General features: G+C 38.1%; 2 protein-coding genes across 5 annotated transcripts in view; one reads left to right on the plus strand and one right to left on the minus strand.

Annotated features, from left to right (window-relative positions):
* Positions 1–9,393, minus strand: part of matn3 (matrilin 3) — a 16,623-nt gene extending 7,230 nt beyond the window's left edge. For 2 of the 4 annotated variants that reach the window (XM_015384849.1, XM_015384847.1), the window contains exons 1-5: positions 9,133–9,393; positions 6,987–7,655; positions 4,721–4,840; positions 4,094–4,213; positions 992–1,111 (exon numbers count right to left, since the gene is read on the minus strand). In XM_015384849.1, coding sequence (XP_015240335.1) covers positions 992–1,111; positions 4,094–4,213; positions 4,721–4,840; positions 6,987–7,655; positions 9,133–9,373 — 1,270 coding nt within the window. In that variant the 5' untranslated portion in view covers positions 9,374–9,393. The remainder of the gene's footprint in view (positions 1–991; positions 1,112–4,093; positions 4,214–4,720; positions 4,841–6,986; positions 7,656–9,132) is intronic. The other 2 variants (XM_015384848.1, XM_015384850.1) reach the window with 2 other exon arrangements.
* A 2,771-nt stretch (positions 9,394–12,164) lies between these two features.
* Positions 12,165–14,674, plus strand: LOC107091107 (G-protein coupled receptor family C group 6 member A-like). The gene is made up of 5 exons (XM_015384859.1): positions 12,165–12,337; positions 12,414–12,726; positions 13,309–14,070; positions 14,186–14,398; positions 14,471–14,674. The coding sequence occupies exons 1-5, from the start codon at positions 12,171–12,173 to the stop codon at positions 14,672–14,674; spliced, it is 1,659 nt and encodes a 552-aa protein (XP_015240345.1). The 5' UTR covers positions 12,165–12,170.
* Positions 14,675–15,130: the final 456 nt, after the last annotated feature.

The following is a 15,130-nucleotide window of genomic DNA, read 5'->3' on the forward strand; positions in this document are numbered from 1 at the left end:
ACCACGACCCGTTCAAGTACAGCAGGAAATCTGAGTGGCAATCAGCGTCTCCATTCATCTTCACCGTCCGAGTTCTGGGTAAACCCTGTTCTACCCTCCACCAAATCAGACATACACTGGAAAACCAACACATAGATTGGAGTCATGGTTCCTTCACTTCTCTGGAAACATGAGTCAACAATCAGATCCTCTCCTTCAAGATCAACGAATCAAATTTCCCACTGAGCCTGAACTAACAGTCTGTCTTCCCCTCGCCTTCCAGTTCCGGCTGAGCGGAGTTCAGGGAAACTCTGCATCAAGCTAAACATCTTCAATAAAGTCAGTCAAACTTTTCTTCTGTGTCTCTCTGTTTGGTTTCACTGCATGTGGGTCCGAGCCTTAGATAAAATCATGACACAGATGCTCCTTCAAACTCAGAATAGTCCAGCATCATTCTTACCACACAAGGTTTCCCTAATATGGTGGATTGTGTAAATAATTGTCAATCATTGTGGAGATATGTTTACGTTAGGCGGTCCTACATGCTCCTCCCCCAAAACACATAAACACACAAAAAAAAAACAAATGCAACAGATAAACTTTGCCAACATACTTAACATAAAATGCTGTAATCACTAAAAATAGAAGCAAAAACCTACAATCTACAAAATAAATGCAAACAAAATGCTGCAATCAGAGAAATAAAATTATGTGAAAACAGAAAACGCTCCACAAAAGTGCTCCAGACCACTAGAGGGAGACGAAAAAAGTATGAACCATATTGAACAGACAAAGGCTTTAAAGCAAGTAATACAAAGCCTCAATCCCATTATAATCAGTATGATCAATATTTATCTCTAACTGAAAAACTGATTTTTGTCATCTTTAGGATCTCCTCAGATTATATAAGAATGAAGACTTGAGATAATTCAGTGCTATATATCTTTATACTTCTGTAAAACAGCATGTGTTCCACCAAAGCAAAACAATATGTAGCTGCAAAATTCCTTACGTGAGCACGTTTTGTTGTCTGCATTCAACACATATCCTTTACGACACATGCAGACATATGAATCTCCACGTTTGACACAAATATGCTGGCAGTTATGGCCTGAAGAACATGCATCCATACCTGGAAAAGACACATAAACACAGCAAACAAAGAAACACTTAAATGAATTTGTGATACCTAAAGAAATTCAAAAAAAAACAACAGGAAGAGAAAAACATACTAGGGATATTATACAAGCATGTTTCTGGTCTGCCTTTATCGAATATCAGGCCTATCATTTGTAGATATAGGAGTAGTCTTTGTTGGCATATGTTTTGGCATTCATGTCCAGGTGCACATTTATCTAAAACTAAAAGGAGATGTTTTCATTTTCAAAAAGCCTCGGCCATAGTGCATGACGGGCAAATCCCTAATTTGCACACAGTATCATTGAAAAGTTTTAAAGCTTTGAATTTTACATGATTTGTACAGATTTACAGATTACAATAAGGAATTTAAACTTAATCTGAGAGTTGTCAAAGAGTCAATAGTTTTTAGAACCAGCTTTTGTTGCAGCAACAGCTGCTTTAGTTTTTTTTTTTACATTATCTTGACATCTGGAAATCAGGTGACATTTTTTTTTTCCGTAGAAAATCATCCAAGTAGTTGGATGGATTACAGAGCATCTTGAAACATTTTTTAAGTCCACAAATTGAAAGAGAAACCTAACGCCGGGCACACACTGTGCGATTTTCTCAATCGTTGCACGGAGCTAGAGCTAGACCCTACGGTTTTGTCGTACAGTGCGAGTTCACAGCTCACAATGTTTGTTCTCACAATGTGCGACCTGACGCTCTGATTAGTGATGCGCCGATGCCATTTTTTGGCCCCGATACCGATACCCGATACCAGGCTGTACAGTATTGGCCCATACCGATGCCATCTGTTTGAAATTATTGTGTGTGTCTCTATGAAGAACTGCAGACTACTGGGATGTAAAATAATCACCATCATGGCTTCATGTCAAGCTGCTGCCTTCCTTTGTGAAGCAGGAAAAAGACTAAAACAAAGAGAATCCAGTAGAACTTTTTATTGCCTACCTGGAATGGGTGACAATAGTTGAAGAAACTTTGGGCTCTCAAAATGGTATCGGTGCCCTATTGGTTGGTGCTCGCCGATACCGATACTACCATTTTAGTGCTGGATCGGGGCCCCGCCTGATACTGGTATCAGTGCAACTCTAGCTGTGATGCGATCTACCTGCTCACACTATATGTCTAAAAACCACGTCAGACTCCGCAGTGAGGTGACATGGCTGAGCAAACGTGGCTACTACGGTCGGTCAATTTCTCCATTTCACTCGCACCCTTGCCTTGCTTTTTGTTTTCATCTGAGAGAAAGAAGAATCCTAGTTTGCCCACTGAGCGATTTGCCCACGACTGAAAATCAAACATGTTTGATTTTCTCCCGACCTCAGGACTCCTGATTGGAAGGTGGTGGAGAGAGGCTAATCGGCCCTCAGGACCCCCTGTACACTACATGACGCACGACACACGATCAGGCTGAAAGTCGGTCAGATTGAAAAGTTCTCGCACAACTGGAAAGTCGGCCCAAAAAAGGGCAAAAATCTTACATTTTTTGTAGAACTCACCAGCCCTTAAAGGAATAGTACACCCAAAACATGATTAGCCTTCATTTTCTACTCACCCCCATGCTGAACAACACTCTGGAGTACTTTTTTGATATCTCAAATGCATCTGGAGATCTGGGAGGCTTCTTGCTGTCTGCTGACATTCAAATAATGGAGGTCTATGGCGCCCGAGGCAGAAAGGTCCATAAAAGTCCACAAAAAACGTGTCAATATTCCTCCATACTGCTCGTCCAATGTATTCCAAGTGTCCTGAGTGGGTAGCGTCCATAATTTACTCGAAACGAAGTCATTTAGAATGTTTTTAGAGCATAAACAGTAGTGTATAGGATTTCCTGAAAGCACGTTCACGAGTTTACGGAAACCACGGCAGACCAAACCAGATGAAAGTGCGCATTCAGCTCGGCAAAGAACTCATGCTCTTCCTCAACACTGAAGTCCTCAGACATTTTTCTTTCGTTGTTTCTTTCTTTGCACAGGTAAACAGCACATTTCTTCTTCTACGCTTGCATTATCGGCAGAGCAGACGCTGAATGCGCACTTTCATCTGGTTTGGTCTGCCGGCTTCCGTAGCGTCGTGAACGCGCTTTTAGGAAGTCCTATACACTACTGTTTATGCTCTAAAAACATTCTAAATGACTTCGTTTCGAGTAAATTATGGACGCTACCCACTCAGGACACTTGGAATAGTTTTTTGTGGACTTTTATGGACCTTTCTGCCTCGGGCGCCATAGACCTCCATTATTTGAATGTCAGCAGACAGCAAGAAGCCTCCCAGATCTCCAGATGCATTTGAGATATCAAAAAAGTACTCCAGAGTGTTGTTCAGCATGGGGGTGAGTAGAAAATGAAGGCTAATCATGTTTTGGGTGTACTATTCCTTTAAAGCCCATAAAATCTAATTACAGGTATCCTATGCATAAAATGTCATTATTTGCTTGTTAACAGTTTTTATTTTTACTCTTTAAAGGTATAGTGGAGGATGTTGTTTTTCCAGGTGGATCATCAAAATAAGTGGTCCTCCTAATTGTCAATCATTCTGGTGATATGCTTACGTAAGGCCGTCCTACGACCTCGTCCCAATTTTCACTTAACAGATGTGAGTCCGACATAGTGGAAAATTCCAAACCTTCTTTTGGAAAGGAAGCTTGCAAATAGCTTTTTTTTTTATTTTTTAAGCATGCACGAGGAGAAATGCGCTTGTGCATGCTCTCCTTCTTGGGAGCAGGTACATGGTTGTGCATGTGCATTTTTTTTAAGTGGAAAGGGCGGGTCTTTTCAAAAATTTGCGAAAAATCCTCCACTACACCTTTAATTTGTTAAACCACTTGGCTCTGTCTAACATACGTAAGAACTTAAAACTCCTTTGACTTGTGAGCAAAAGGAGACTTTGATAACCTTTACATTTAAACCTAAAAACTCGTTCAGTCACGAAAGCTGGAGATTATGATCCAATGAGAGATTTATGTTCTTACGTGAGCATGTTTTCTTGTCCGGGTTCAACACGTATCCATTTTGACACTGGCACATGTACGAGTCACCACTGTTAACACAAACGTGCTGGCAGTCGTGTCCCTGGCTGCAAGCGTCTGCACCTAAACAGAGCAACACATCAGGTTGAAACATTGTTCTGGCAGAAGATTAACAAAGACTTGTTTGATTCTGCAGAAGCTGTAAACTTGTGGTTTAATCCTACACCACTGACAGACTTTTTTTATGCCACTTGAAATGTTGCATCTGGAATTATCACAAACCATGAAGAAAACATGCATGAAATTTTATTCACAGAATTTTGCGGTTAGAATTGACAATTCTGCAACCTACAGTTTGTTTTTCAAAAAGACAATGCAGAAAAACCTTGAAGCAAACTATAAACTGTTTAAGAAAAGTTGTCATTTATGTAATAACTTCTTTACTACTACTTAGATATCATGTCATGACCTGCATAAATTTAATAGCTTGAGTACAATCCTTTGATAAATATATTTAAATAAATTATCCAAACATCTATAAGATTTAATCTCTAACAAATGTTGGGCAAGATTAGATTAAAAAAAAGAAGAATGAAATACTAAAAAAATGTTGTTGTTTTTTATCCTTACGTGAGCAGGTTTTCTTGTCTGGATTCAAGACGAAGCCTGAGCGACACTTGCATCTGTACGAGTTGCCATTGTTGACACAAATATGCTGACAGTTGTGTCCTTGAGCACATGGATCCAAACCTAAAGGGAAACCCTTCAGTTTCTGATTGGCTTATATCTACTAAAATCACAGAACAATCTGTGTTATTTGGTTAGTCTGTGAATTATTAGTTAATCTGTCACATGCAATAAGCTTGTATCATTTCTGTAATTCAACTCTAGAGAAATACGTTGATGTTATTTCTCATCAGTTGCTATTATTTGTGCAGAAAGAGTAAATATTAAATAGTGGTGCTATTTAAGAACATGAAGCTTTGGAAGGGTTGGATGTTTAACAGCAAGCTTTTCTCTGTTAGTAGCAAATGCAATAACTAGTAGGCTTAATATCTGGAACGTTGTATGACTGATACCCAATTCCACAGATCGCTAGTCTGACGGATTCAAGCTGGATGATCACACATAAATACAGTCATTTTATTTATTTAAATAATTGATAATTTTCTCTGAAATACTCCAACCTTATTACTTAATACTTAATTTCCAAACAGTTATCCAAAAGCATAAACTGTTGAAACAGATGAACTCTCTCTAATCTTGGCTGTGGAGAAAGATAATCTTATGAAATCTGTGTTTTTGTCTAATTTCTGAGATTTCGAGCTATTCTAGTAACAGATCTTTGGTGAGCCTTTCTAGGAATTGAATGTATTCAGAGATCGAGAGATTAAAAGTTGGTACAAACATTTTTAGATGTCATAGATGACATTTTGAGAATTTAGTCAAATTTGTTTTATTACAGAAGCAATCCTGTAAATGGTGATAATTTTGATTAAAGCTAAAAGAGTCATTGTTGTTTAAAGTCAAATGGAGAGAACTTTAAGGACAAACCTTACGCATCACAAAGCGACCTATTGCAAGCATGCATTAGCTTAAAATAGAACTTGGACAGTTTGAAAAAGGTGACAGGATCATAGAGCATGCCTAGAAGCTACCGCTTAGCTTAGCTACACAAGTTTTAACTTTAAAAGGCTACTTCATAGCCATTAAATGAGAACAATAGGACACAATTACACCAAAAATGAAAAGATGTGATTGCAAAGCACCTAATTATTTTGAGCAACTTTAACAAATAAACTGTGGATATCAGTGATAACCTGTAAAAAGACTGCTTTGGATGACTTGTTGATTAACAATAAGCTAAAAGTTGCTAAAAAGCCAAATTGATGAAAAATACAAACATTCTTTAGCTGAAATATTTCAGTAATATATGTTTTAAAACAATGGTAATGGGAAAAAACGACCATTTATGGAAGACTGGTGTTCTGTTCACTCTCTCCTTTTCAAAGTTTGCAGTATTTTTTTTTAGGATACGAGTTCTATTTTTAGTAATAAAGTAGGATTTTGCAGGTATAACCTGCTGAGTTGGTGTTATTTTTTTCATACTTAACAGTAAACATTTTCAAATTAGTTTTTAAATTTTTTGTGCGTGTTTTTATTTTCAACACCAAGCTTTAGCTCTAAGTTATTAATATTAAAGTTAGTTATTGCTAATCTAAGCCAATCCATTATAGGCTTTTATGAAATCAGCTTCATTGGTTGGTTAGATCAAATTTGGAGGAGTCCTTCCAAAAACTTGGAAAAATGTCAAAATAATTTGAGCCTGTTTTTGTTTACATCATAAACAGCTTGAGGAAACAAATCCTCCAATAAAATGTATTTTAAAGGAGCTTTTAAAGAAAGATGCGACTCGGGTCGCTTGTGTTGATATGAGTGACTGAGGGAAATTTAGACTTCTTAGAAAAATTTAGCAAAATAAATCTGAAATGTTTCAATGCGTTTTTTTAAGCTCTTATGGAAACAGTAGCTTTTTTTTAAAGGCGTTTTATGGCGTGCAGCATAAATTAGAGCAGCGGCACATTTCTGTGAACAAAACAGACAACATCTTAAGAGGTTTCAAACATTTTAAAGAATGTGGCCAGAATTTGAATCTTCTTTTCTTTAAGTATTGTTAGTTTGGAATATTTTATGCATGTTTAATGCTAACCGCATTAATACAACAGTTTTTTCACAGGTTCTGGACATCTTTTAAGATTTACTTAGAACAAGTGGCATATTAGTTACTTTCATACTTATAACTAAAGAAGAGTACAAATAGCTTTAAAATGAAGATTCCTTTTAAGATGCTGCCCGTATGCTCACAGGTATTTAGAATAGAACCGATCTGACATACCGTTGTTCCCTTTATTGTTATTATGGTCTTTCCTGCCATTTGGGCCTAGTCCGTTATCATCAATATCTGCACTCCCATTATCATCATCCTTACCACACAAGGTTTCCCTAAATTTGGATGTGAGCTTCTCGATCACGCCATAGGTTTCCACATAGAAGACATGGTCATCATGTGGTTGGCTGGCCATAAGCTGCAGGGAAGCCATATCGGCTCTGTCGACTCCCACTGCATAGATCTCTATCCCAGCTGATCGGGCTACAGCCGACACCTCCTCCACCCTGTCCTGGGGCCTCCCGTCCGTCACTATAATCGCCACCTTAGCGATGTTGGTGGAAGCGGAGCGGGCCCCGGCCTCCTTGGTGAAGGCTTTTTCCATGGCGGTCTTGATGGCCATGCCAGTCATGGTACCTGAAGCCAGGGGCTCAACCTTCCCAAGTGCCTGCTTCACCGAAGACTTGTCAAAGTAGGTGTTGAGGAGAAACTCGATCTTGACTGTGCTGGCATAATTAACCAGGCCGACACGAGTGGCGTCTCTGCCTATGACCAAGCTGTCCACCATGTTCTGCAGGAACGCCTTAGCCTTTTCAAACTCAGCAGGGCGCACACTGCGAGAGCTGTCTATGATGAAAACCAGGTCAATTGGACGATTTTTGCAGTTAGTTCTTGATGCTGTAAATGAAAAAAATATTTTAATTCCTTTGCAAAAATGAGAGGTTTTACATTTTACGGTGTGACAGAAGAGAGAAATATAGTTACAATGTATTTGTCTTTCTTTAACCTTTGTCATGCTGGTATATTCTCTTAATTTTCTTCATTTCTTGGATGACCAAATAATTAATCCGCACACAATCATCGTATTTTTCATCACTGACAACAGATCAACAGACTATACAGCAAAGAAAAAGTAATAAGGCATATCAAAATGGGTAGACAAGCATCTGGCAATAGTTGGTTATATCTTTCGATGTATAGATTTATTATGTATTAAATATTAAATTTCAAAATGTCGAAAAATATTCAAAATGGCCAGGATTTCAATGTAAAAAAACAAAAGTTGACTTTCTTCCTCCCACAGATTTAAGATGATAATAACAAATAAAAAAACACAAACTTTTTGACAGCTTTTTCTTACTTAATTGGTCAGTTACTTTTCCTTTTTCTTAGAGTTATTGCATTGGGTACAACCTTAAAAAAAGACTCCAGAATAGCAGAGATTAATTAACTCACATAAAAATCTGAAAAGGAAAAAAAAAAAAGCAGCAACAGCAAAACTTGTTGTAAAAAGTATAATTTATTTGTTTAGGGGAGGTCCAGTGCCTGTCCTGTTTCTGATAGTTGCTGGAGAATCTCCAGTCGGCTGCAAGCAGCCAGATGGTGGAGCTTTAGGAAGACTGAGCTTAGAGCCATAAAACCAGGACTTATTGGAAGGATATGCACTGAAGAAAAGCCAACTAGTGTAAAAGACTGAAGCAGCATCAAATAGTGGAATTTTCTACATGTTAAGACTCAATAACAAATTAAAATCAATGCAGAACTGAGTGGAAATTAATTCTACATGAATACAAGTTGATGTTCTGTCAGTTTTAACTAAAATGTCAGTGGATGTGTAAATTCAGACTGAGCGCATATTCACAGACACAGGGGCCAACAGGCGCCAACAGGGGCCAACAGGCGCCAACAGGGGCCAACAGGCGCCAACAGGGGCCAACAGAGGCCAGCGCCTGTAGAACTGGTCCTGGCCCCTGTTATAGTGAAATATGACATATAAGCAAGTCAATTTTTCTTGAAGTCATTTAAGCATTCTAAGTTTAATATGAATTACATTTAAAATGAGTTTAATGTATTAAAGAACTTTAAGTGCATAATATCTAATTATCTTATTTTTAAGAGCAAAACTAATTATGTCTTTAGCAGATCATCATCACCCACTAACATTATTTTGAGAATTAACATTTTTTATTCAAGTTTTTGTGGTATAATAAATACATTTCTTATGGTTATAGGTGCTGACAGAATTAGATTGTAACTGATTTGGACCAATTTTAATATTTCTTCTTTACTTTTGGCGCGTTTGTTGTTTGCTTTTCTTTTGTTCTGTGGCCCCATGGAGGAACGCTGCTCCTCCATGTTGAAGGAGGACACCCACCTGCGTCATCTCTCCGTCCCCCGGTCCTCAGGTAGGAGTCTGCACCTGTGCGCGCGCCCTGACGCAGCTGCGCGCTTCTCTCGTCGCTCCTGCGGACCTCCTGGAAGCGTTTTGCGTCCTGCGTTTTTGAAGAAGAGATGTGGATGGGCGTTAAGTCCTTGGACTGTTCATACCGCCGTGGTGCAGAGCCCTGAGATCCCGCCGCTAAGATACCAAAGACCACCACCATTAGAGACACCATGTTGCTCCTTCAGCTGGATGGGAGCAGAGCCCCCCTCATTTATGGGCTGCTCCACCTCTGCCCACAAGGCGGAGAGTCAGGGGTCCAATCAAGACCCTGTAGATTATTAAGTGAGGGCTGATACATCTCATTATAAGAAATAAATCAAATCTGCATTTTAAATCCATGATCATCTTTAATTTTATTAAAATATAGGTGATTATTTTACAAAGTGCTTAGTAACCCCCTTTGGACAAACTTCAGAGTATTTTACCTGGATATGTTTGGCTGGAGAAAGACTCACTGAATCACTGCAAAGAAAATTACGTTTTTAAGCTTCTTAGCACTTTATTCCCATATTCAAAATTAAAATAAATTACTACCAACTTACTTTAGATATGAAATTAATAACTAAATGAGTTCATCTGTGTTTACTCATAGACTAATTTCAGTGAGAGAGGAAATCCAGTTTATTATAGAACATTAGTGAACAAATAAAAAGTGAGCACTAAGGAATGGACTGATGGGTGAGGACTGCAGAGCTTTAAAGAAAGATTATATTTCAAATTAATATCCATAAGCTTTGAAGATGTCACAGAGCACAGTTCAAACCCTTTCCCCAAAGTGAAAAGAAGATTTAAATCTAAGTGAGACTTAATCATCCACCTAAGCTCTCAATAGAGCATTAATCAGAGAGCACAGATCCATCCACTGCTGAGGAGAGACAATCTGTTATCAGGAAACGTTAATAATGTAGTTTATTGAAAACTTTGAAGAAGAAAATTATTAGGTAATGAAAACCATATATGTTCAGATTCAACCATTTCTGGTTGAAGACCAATGTGAAAATGTTGTCCCAATTACAAAATGATATGTGGCAATAAGTAATAATAATAATAATAAGTGCACCAACCCATAGATGAAGCACGGTGGTGGCAGCATCATGTTGCTGAGATATTTTTTTCAGCACTTCCAGGGAGTTGAGGAGATGGTGGACAGAGATCAATGGAGGGGAAGTCCTGGACAGAAATATATGAACGGCAGCAGTAGACGAGAGATTAGGGGAAATTTTCAGCACAATGCGCTGGAAGTCACAGCCAGATCTCCACGGTAACGGTGTTAATCAAAGCTTACTCATATGTTAGGATGACATGTATGAAACGTGTCCCTTAAGTCCAACGATCACATGTTTAAAGTTTATCTGAAGAGGATCATAAAGTTAAGAATGAAAGTTATGATAAAATCCACTTTTTTTTTGCTACTATTAAGAAACACCCAACAAACTCAGCTTATATGTCCTGGTTGTTAGTGTTTTAGTATTTCACATTTGAAAGGATTAAATATTAGTGCAATAAGCTGCTCAATGACATGTCAAAAGGACAAAGTTTTGGTGCTTTTTAATTTTATAAAAACTCTTTTAGTTTAATTAAGGATCATTTGTGCAGAATTGTTCAATTTTTTTTTTTTGCTGAAGCAAACCTAGCATTAATCAGTAAATAGTTCTCAAATTCTTAGCTAACATGAAGAGCCACATGATGAAATGAGCTGACAGTGAAGTGACGTTCTTTACAATGTTCTGCTGGATGGCATGTTGGAAGTCAGCTAAGTCCAAAGACTCATTTGATCCCTGCAGGGTCCTAGTTTCTCAACCACAGGTGGCCTACAGAAATACTTTCAGCCTAAATCCTGCATGTTCAGCTGGTCGTGAAAGATTCTGTTTTATTACACTTAGACACATTTATTTGCCATTTTATTTACACTACTGTAAAACAAGAAGAATTTTCGTTTGGAACAGCTCTCTGCACAATTTCATTTCTTTTTTTTAAGTGCAGCCTTGAAAAATTGTTAAAAATCTATGTTTTAACAGTGTTATATACATATGTGTGTGTATTTTTAGTTTTCTCCTTTTTTTTTTTTTATATATATAATGATAAAACATAATAATTATAATAAAATACAATATAATAACCCATTTTACTAAACATTCATCAGTGTGATGGCGGTGGGGAAGAAGCTGCTGCAGAACCTGCTGGTCCTGCATTGAATGCTGTGAAGCCTCTTCCCAGAGGGCAGCAGGGAGAACAGTCCATGGTGGGGGGGTGAGGGGTCATTGATGATGTCACGGCTCGGGACACGCAGCGCTTGGATGAAATGTCTTTAATAATATAGATTATATATTATTATTATATATTTAGAGGGCCTAAAGTATGGTTTCAAAACAGTATTTATTTAATCAAAAACATTTTCATTAATAGGAGAGTTAATGACACGAAGGTTGATTTATATGAATCATGCTGCCCTCTCATGGACTGAATGTAAAACTACAGAACAGAGAAGTCAGAGGCCACTGCTTCAGGGAAAAATGGAAAGAGAACAGAGGAGGATAATCCAGGTCCAGAAAGTTCATAAACTTTCCCTGATTTTCCTTCATTGTACATAAAGAGGTGATTAACCATCAGTCTTTGTTTTTGAGCTGGAAATACAAGAGACTGAAACTGATCTCTGTACCTGCTTGTTACTTTCTGGACTTGGATTATCAACTAGTAAAAGACATAAACCTTTATTGATCTGCTGAACTCCGGTGGAGATCAGACGCAGTCAGAAATGAATCCCTCTTTGTGGGATTTTTAGCAGGATTCAAATTGCCTCACCATTTTCGTGTCAGTTATTCGAGAGATGTTGGTAGGAATCAGTCTGAAAATGCAAATGATTGACAACTGTGGTGAGGAAACCTTATTTGAGAAGTTTTCCAGGAAACCAGTTCACACTACAGGGAGCTGAATACAAAGTGCAAACATATGGATAAACTGTAACAGCCATGTTTCTCTTAAGGTTATTTCTAAATTTATTAGCTGTATTTCACTCTTGCTCTGAAAATGATTTTCTTCATGCATACCTTCCTGGGGACATTATGATTGGGGGTCTTATTCCCATTCACCAGCAAACCAACAGAACAGAAGACCGTGCTACAATCACCTGCAAAAAGTAAGAATGCTTTACATGAAAATAAAACAGCAAATAAATAGAAAATGCACTGTTTATTTAATGCTTTCATTTACAGGTTTACTAGTCAAACGTTTCTGCACTCCCAAGTGATGATCTACGCCATCGAAGAAATAAACCGACGTACACCAAGACTGCTGCCAAACCTCACCCTCGGATATGACATCTATGATACTTGTGGAGACGTCAGCTTGGCCATTAGAGCCGCTCTGCAGCTGCTGAAGAACCAGTCAGACCCTCAGAGGTGTCTCATACCTGCGTACATCAATTCCTCCTTGCCTGAACCCGAGACAAAGGTGGTCATTGGTGAGAGGTACTCGGAGGTCTCCATAGCTGTTGCAAGGATACTAGCTTTACCATCAGTCACCCAGGTTTGTCTTTCACTATCTGTATTATATCACACTACATGCCTTTAAACCTAAATATGTTCATATTGAAACACATTTTGTTTACAGAGTGAATGAAACCAACATTAAAAAATAATAGACCCTGATTGAGCTTCAAATTGCATCTTGTATCTTGTACAGTTGGAAAAAAAAAGTCTGTGACAAAAGAAAACAGAAAATAAAGCCAATCTAGGACAGCCTAGATGCAATAAGTTGTACACCCTTGAACTGTAATAATTCCACAGTATTCCATTTGCTAATTCTGCCATGGTTATTGCAAAACGCTTAAGCGTGATTCAGGGATAAAACTGGCTGCTATATAAAGTTTATTATTTCACTCCCTTTAAAAAGAGTAATAAAAAGAAAATCACCTGAATTGTTTCCTTGTTTTTACATCATACATGTGGGGATGTGGTTTTTTTTTTAACTAAAAGTATCTTTAGTTCACCATGCTACTTTCTAATGTCTGACTGCATTCTGGTCCATAAACTTCAAGCCATGATAGTGTCATATTTTGTATCAAAAGGTGTGTGTAAAGTTCTTACATCCTTTTCTTTCCCTCCACAGATTAGTTATGCATCAACCAGTGAGCTGCTCAGCATGAAATATAAGTTCCCCACCTTCCTAAGGACTGTTTCCAGTGACAAATATCAGACACAAGCCATTTTAGAGCTGGTGAAGAATTTTACATGGCAATCAGTGGTAATCGTGGGAAGTGATGATGAATATGGGAAGTATGGTAGTGACAGCCTTGAGAAACACTTTGAGGAGAATAATATCTGTGTGGATTTTGTAGAGATTCTACCTGGTAACTTCAATGAAAACTCTTCAACAGCAAAAGATCTGATTGAAAAGATAACCACGTCCACAGCTGAGGCCATCATCATGTTCACCAAAGATGCCAATGTTCGTATCATCCTGGAAGCAGTAATTAAACAAAATATCACCAGGAACTGGATTGCCAGTGACACCTGGTCTACTTCTCCAAAGATCTCTGAGATAAAAGGCATCGAACTGATCGGTCCAGTTTTTGGATTCATCTTTAGTCAGAATGAGGTTCCTGGTTTCCAAAATTACGTCCGTTCTCTCTTTAATGGAACTTCAAATGCCATTTTAAGGCATTACTTGCTTTCCATAAATAACTCCAAAGAGGACATGGAATGTAACTGCCAGGAAAAGACTTCCAAGCCAAACTGCTTGCACTGCTACATTGACCACGGTGAATCCTATGGCATCTATCTGGCCGTCCAGGTTATTGCTGAGGGCCTCAGAAGCTTACTAAAATGTGACCATCAGAGCTGTGAACGGACCAGATTCACACCTTTTGAGGTACAGTAACCAAATCTCTGGGTTGTTGATATAAGTCAGGTTTTTATGACAACATAATTCTGACATTGATATTCTGTTCCGTGACAAATTAATGGCTTTAAATTTGTCCCTGCAGCTTTTCAAAGAAATCAGCAATATCAAACTTACTGTGAACAACACAACTATCAACTTTGATGCGAATGGGGATCCCAGTTTGGGATATGATATTATGCTTTGGAACACCTCAGAGTCCAAAAGAGGTGTGGACATAAGAAAAGTTGGAGAATACTGGCCAAATAAGAACATTTCCTTTAGTGAAGATCTATCACAATGGAGGAATTATGGGAATGTAAGGAAGAGATAGGAATTTATAAAGTCAATGTCTGATGAACATATGCTAATTATACTGTGTCTTTCAAAGGTCTCTGTTTTTAATTGCTCCAAAAAATGCCAACCAGGACAAATCCTGAAATCAAAGGAACTTGGAGGCTGCTGCCATGAATGCAGTGACTGTTCATCTGAAGAATATTCATTTGGAAATGGTCAGTGCTGTTTTGATCTTTATCTATGCTTACAGATTCTGCCAAAAGTTTGGAACCAGAAACACTCTACTAATTTATCTTGATCAACTTTACTTGTGTGAGAGGCTGTGCTGCTAATTATGAGTGCATATATTACTTTGAAAAATAATTCCCAGTATATATGCAGTTCCTCCGAGGACTTAAACAGTGTTTAACATATTGAGTTGATTTCAATTCAGTTTAGTTTGTTCGTATAGCTCCAATAAACAACACATAGTCTTTACAATTTAATATAAAAATCGAATGCATGTTAACATAATGATCAAACAAAGTTACAGGACATTATGATGTAAAATATTTCAGAATTATCCAGCCAGGGTCTTTCTGCATGGAGTCTGCATGTTCTCCCTGAGCATGCATGGGTTCTCTCCAGGTACTCCGGCTTCCTCCCACAGTCCAAAAAAACATGACTGTTAGGTTAGTTGGCTTCTCTAGATTCTCTTTAGGTGTGAATGGTTTGTCTCTGTGTTGCCCTGCGATGGACTGGAGACTTGTCCAGG

The sequence above is a fragment of the Cyprinodon variegatus genome, unplaced genomic scaffold, assembly GCF_000732505.1.
Source record: "Cyprinodon variegatus isolate N-32 unplaced genomic scaffold, C_variegatus-1.0 Scaffold325, whole genome shotgun sequence".
NCBI lineage: Eukaryota > Metazoa > Chordata > Actinopteri > Cyprinodontiformes > Cyprinodontidae > Cyprinodon > Cyprinodon variegatus.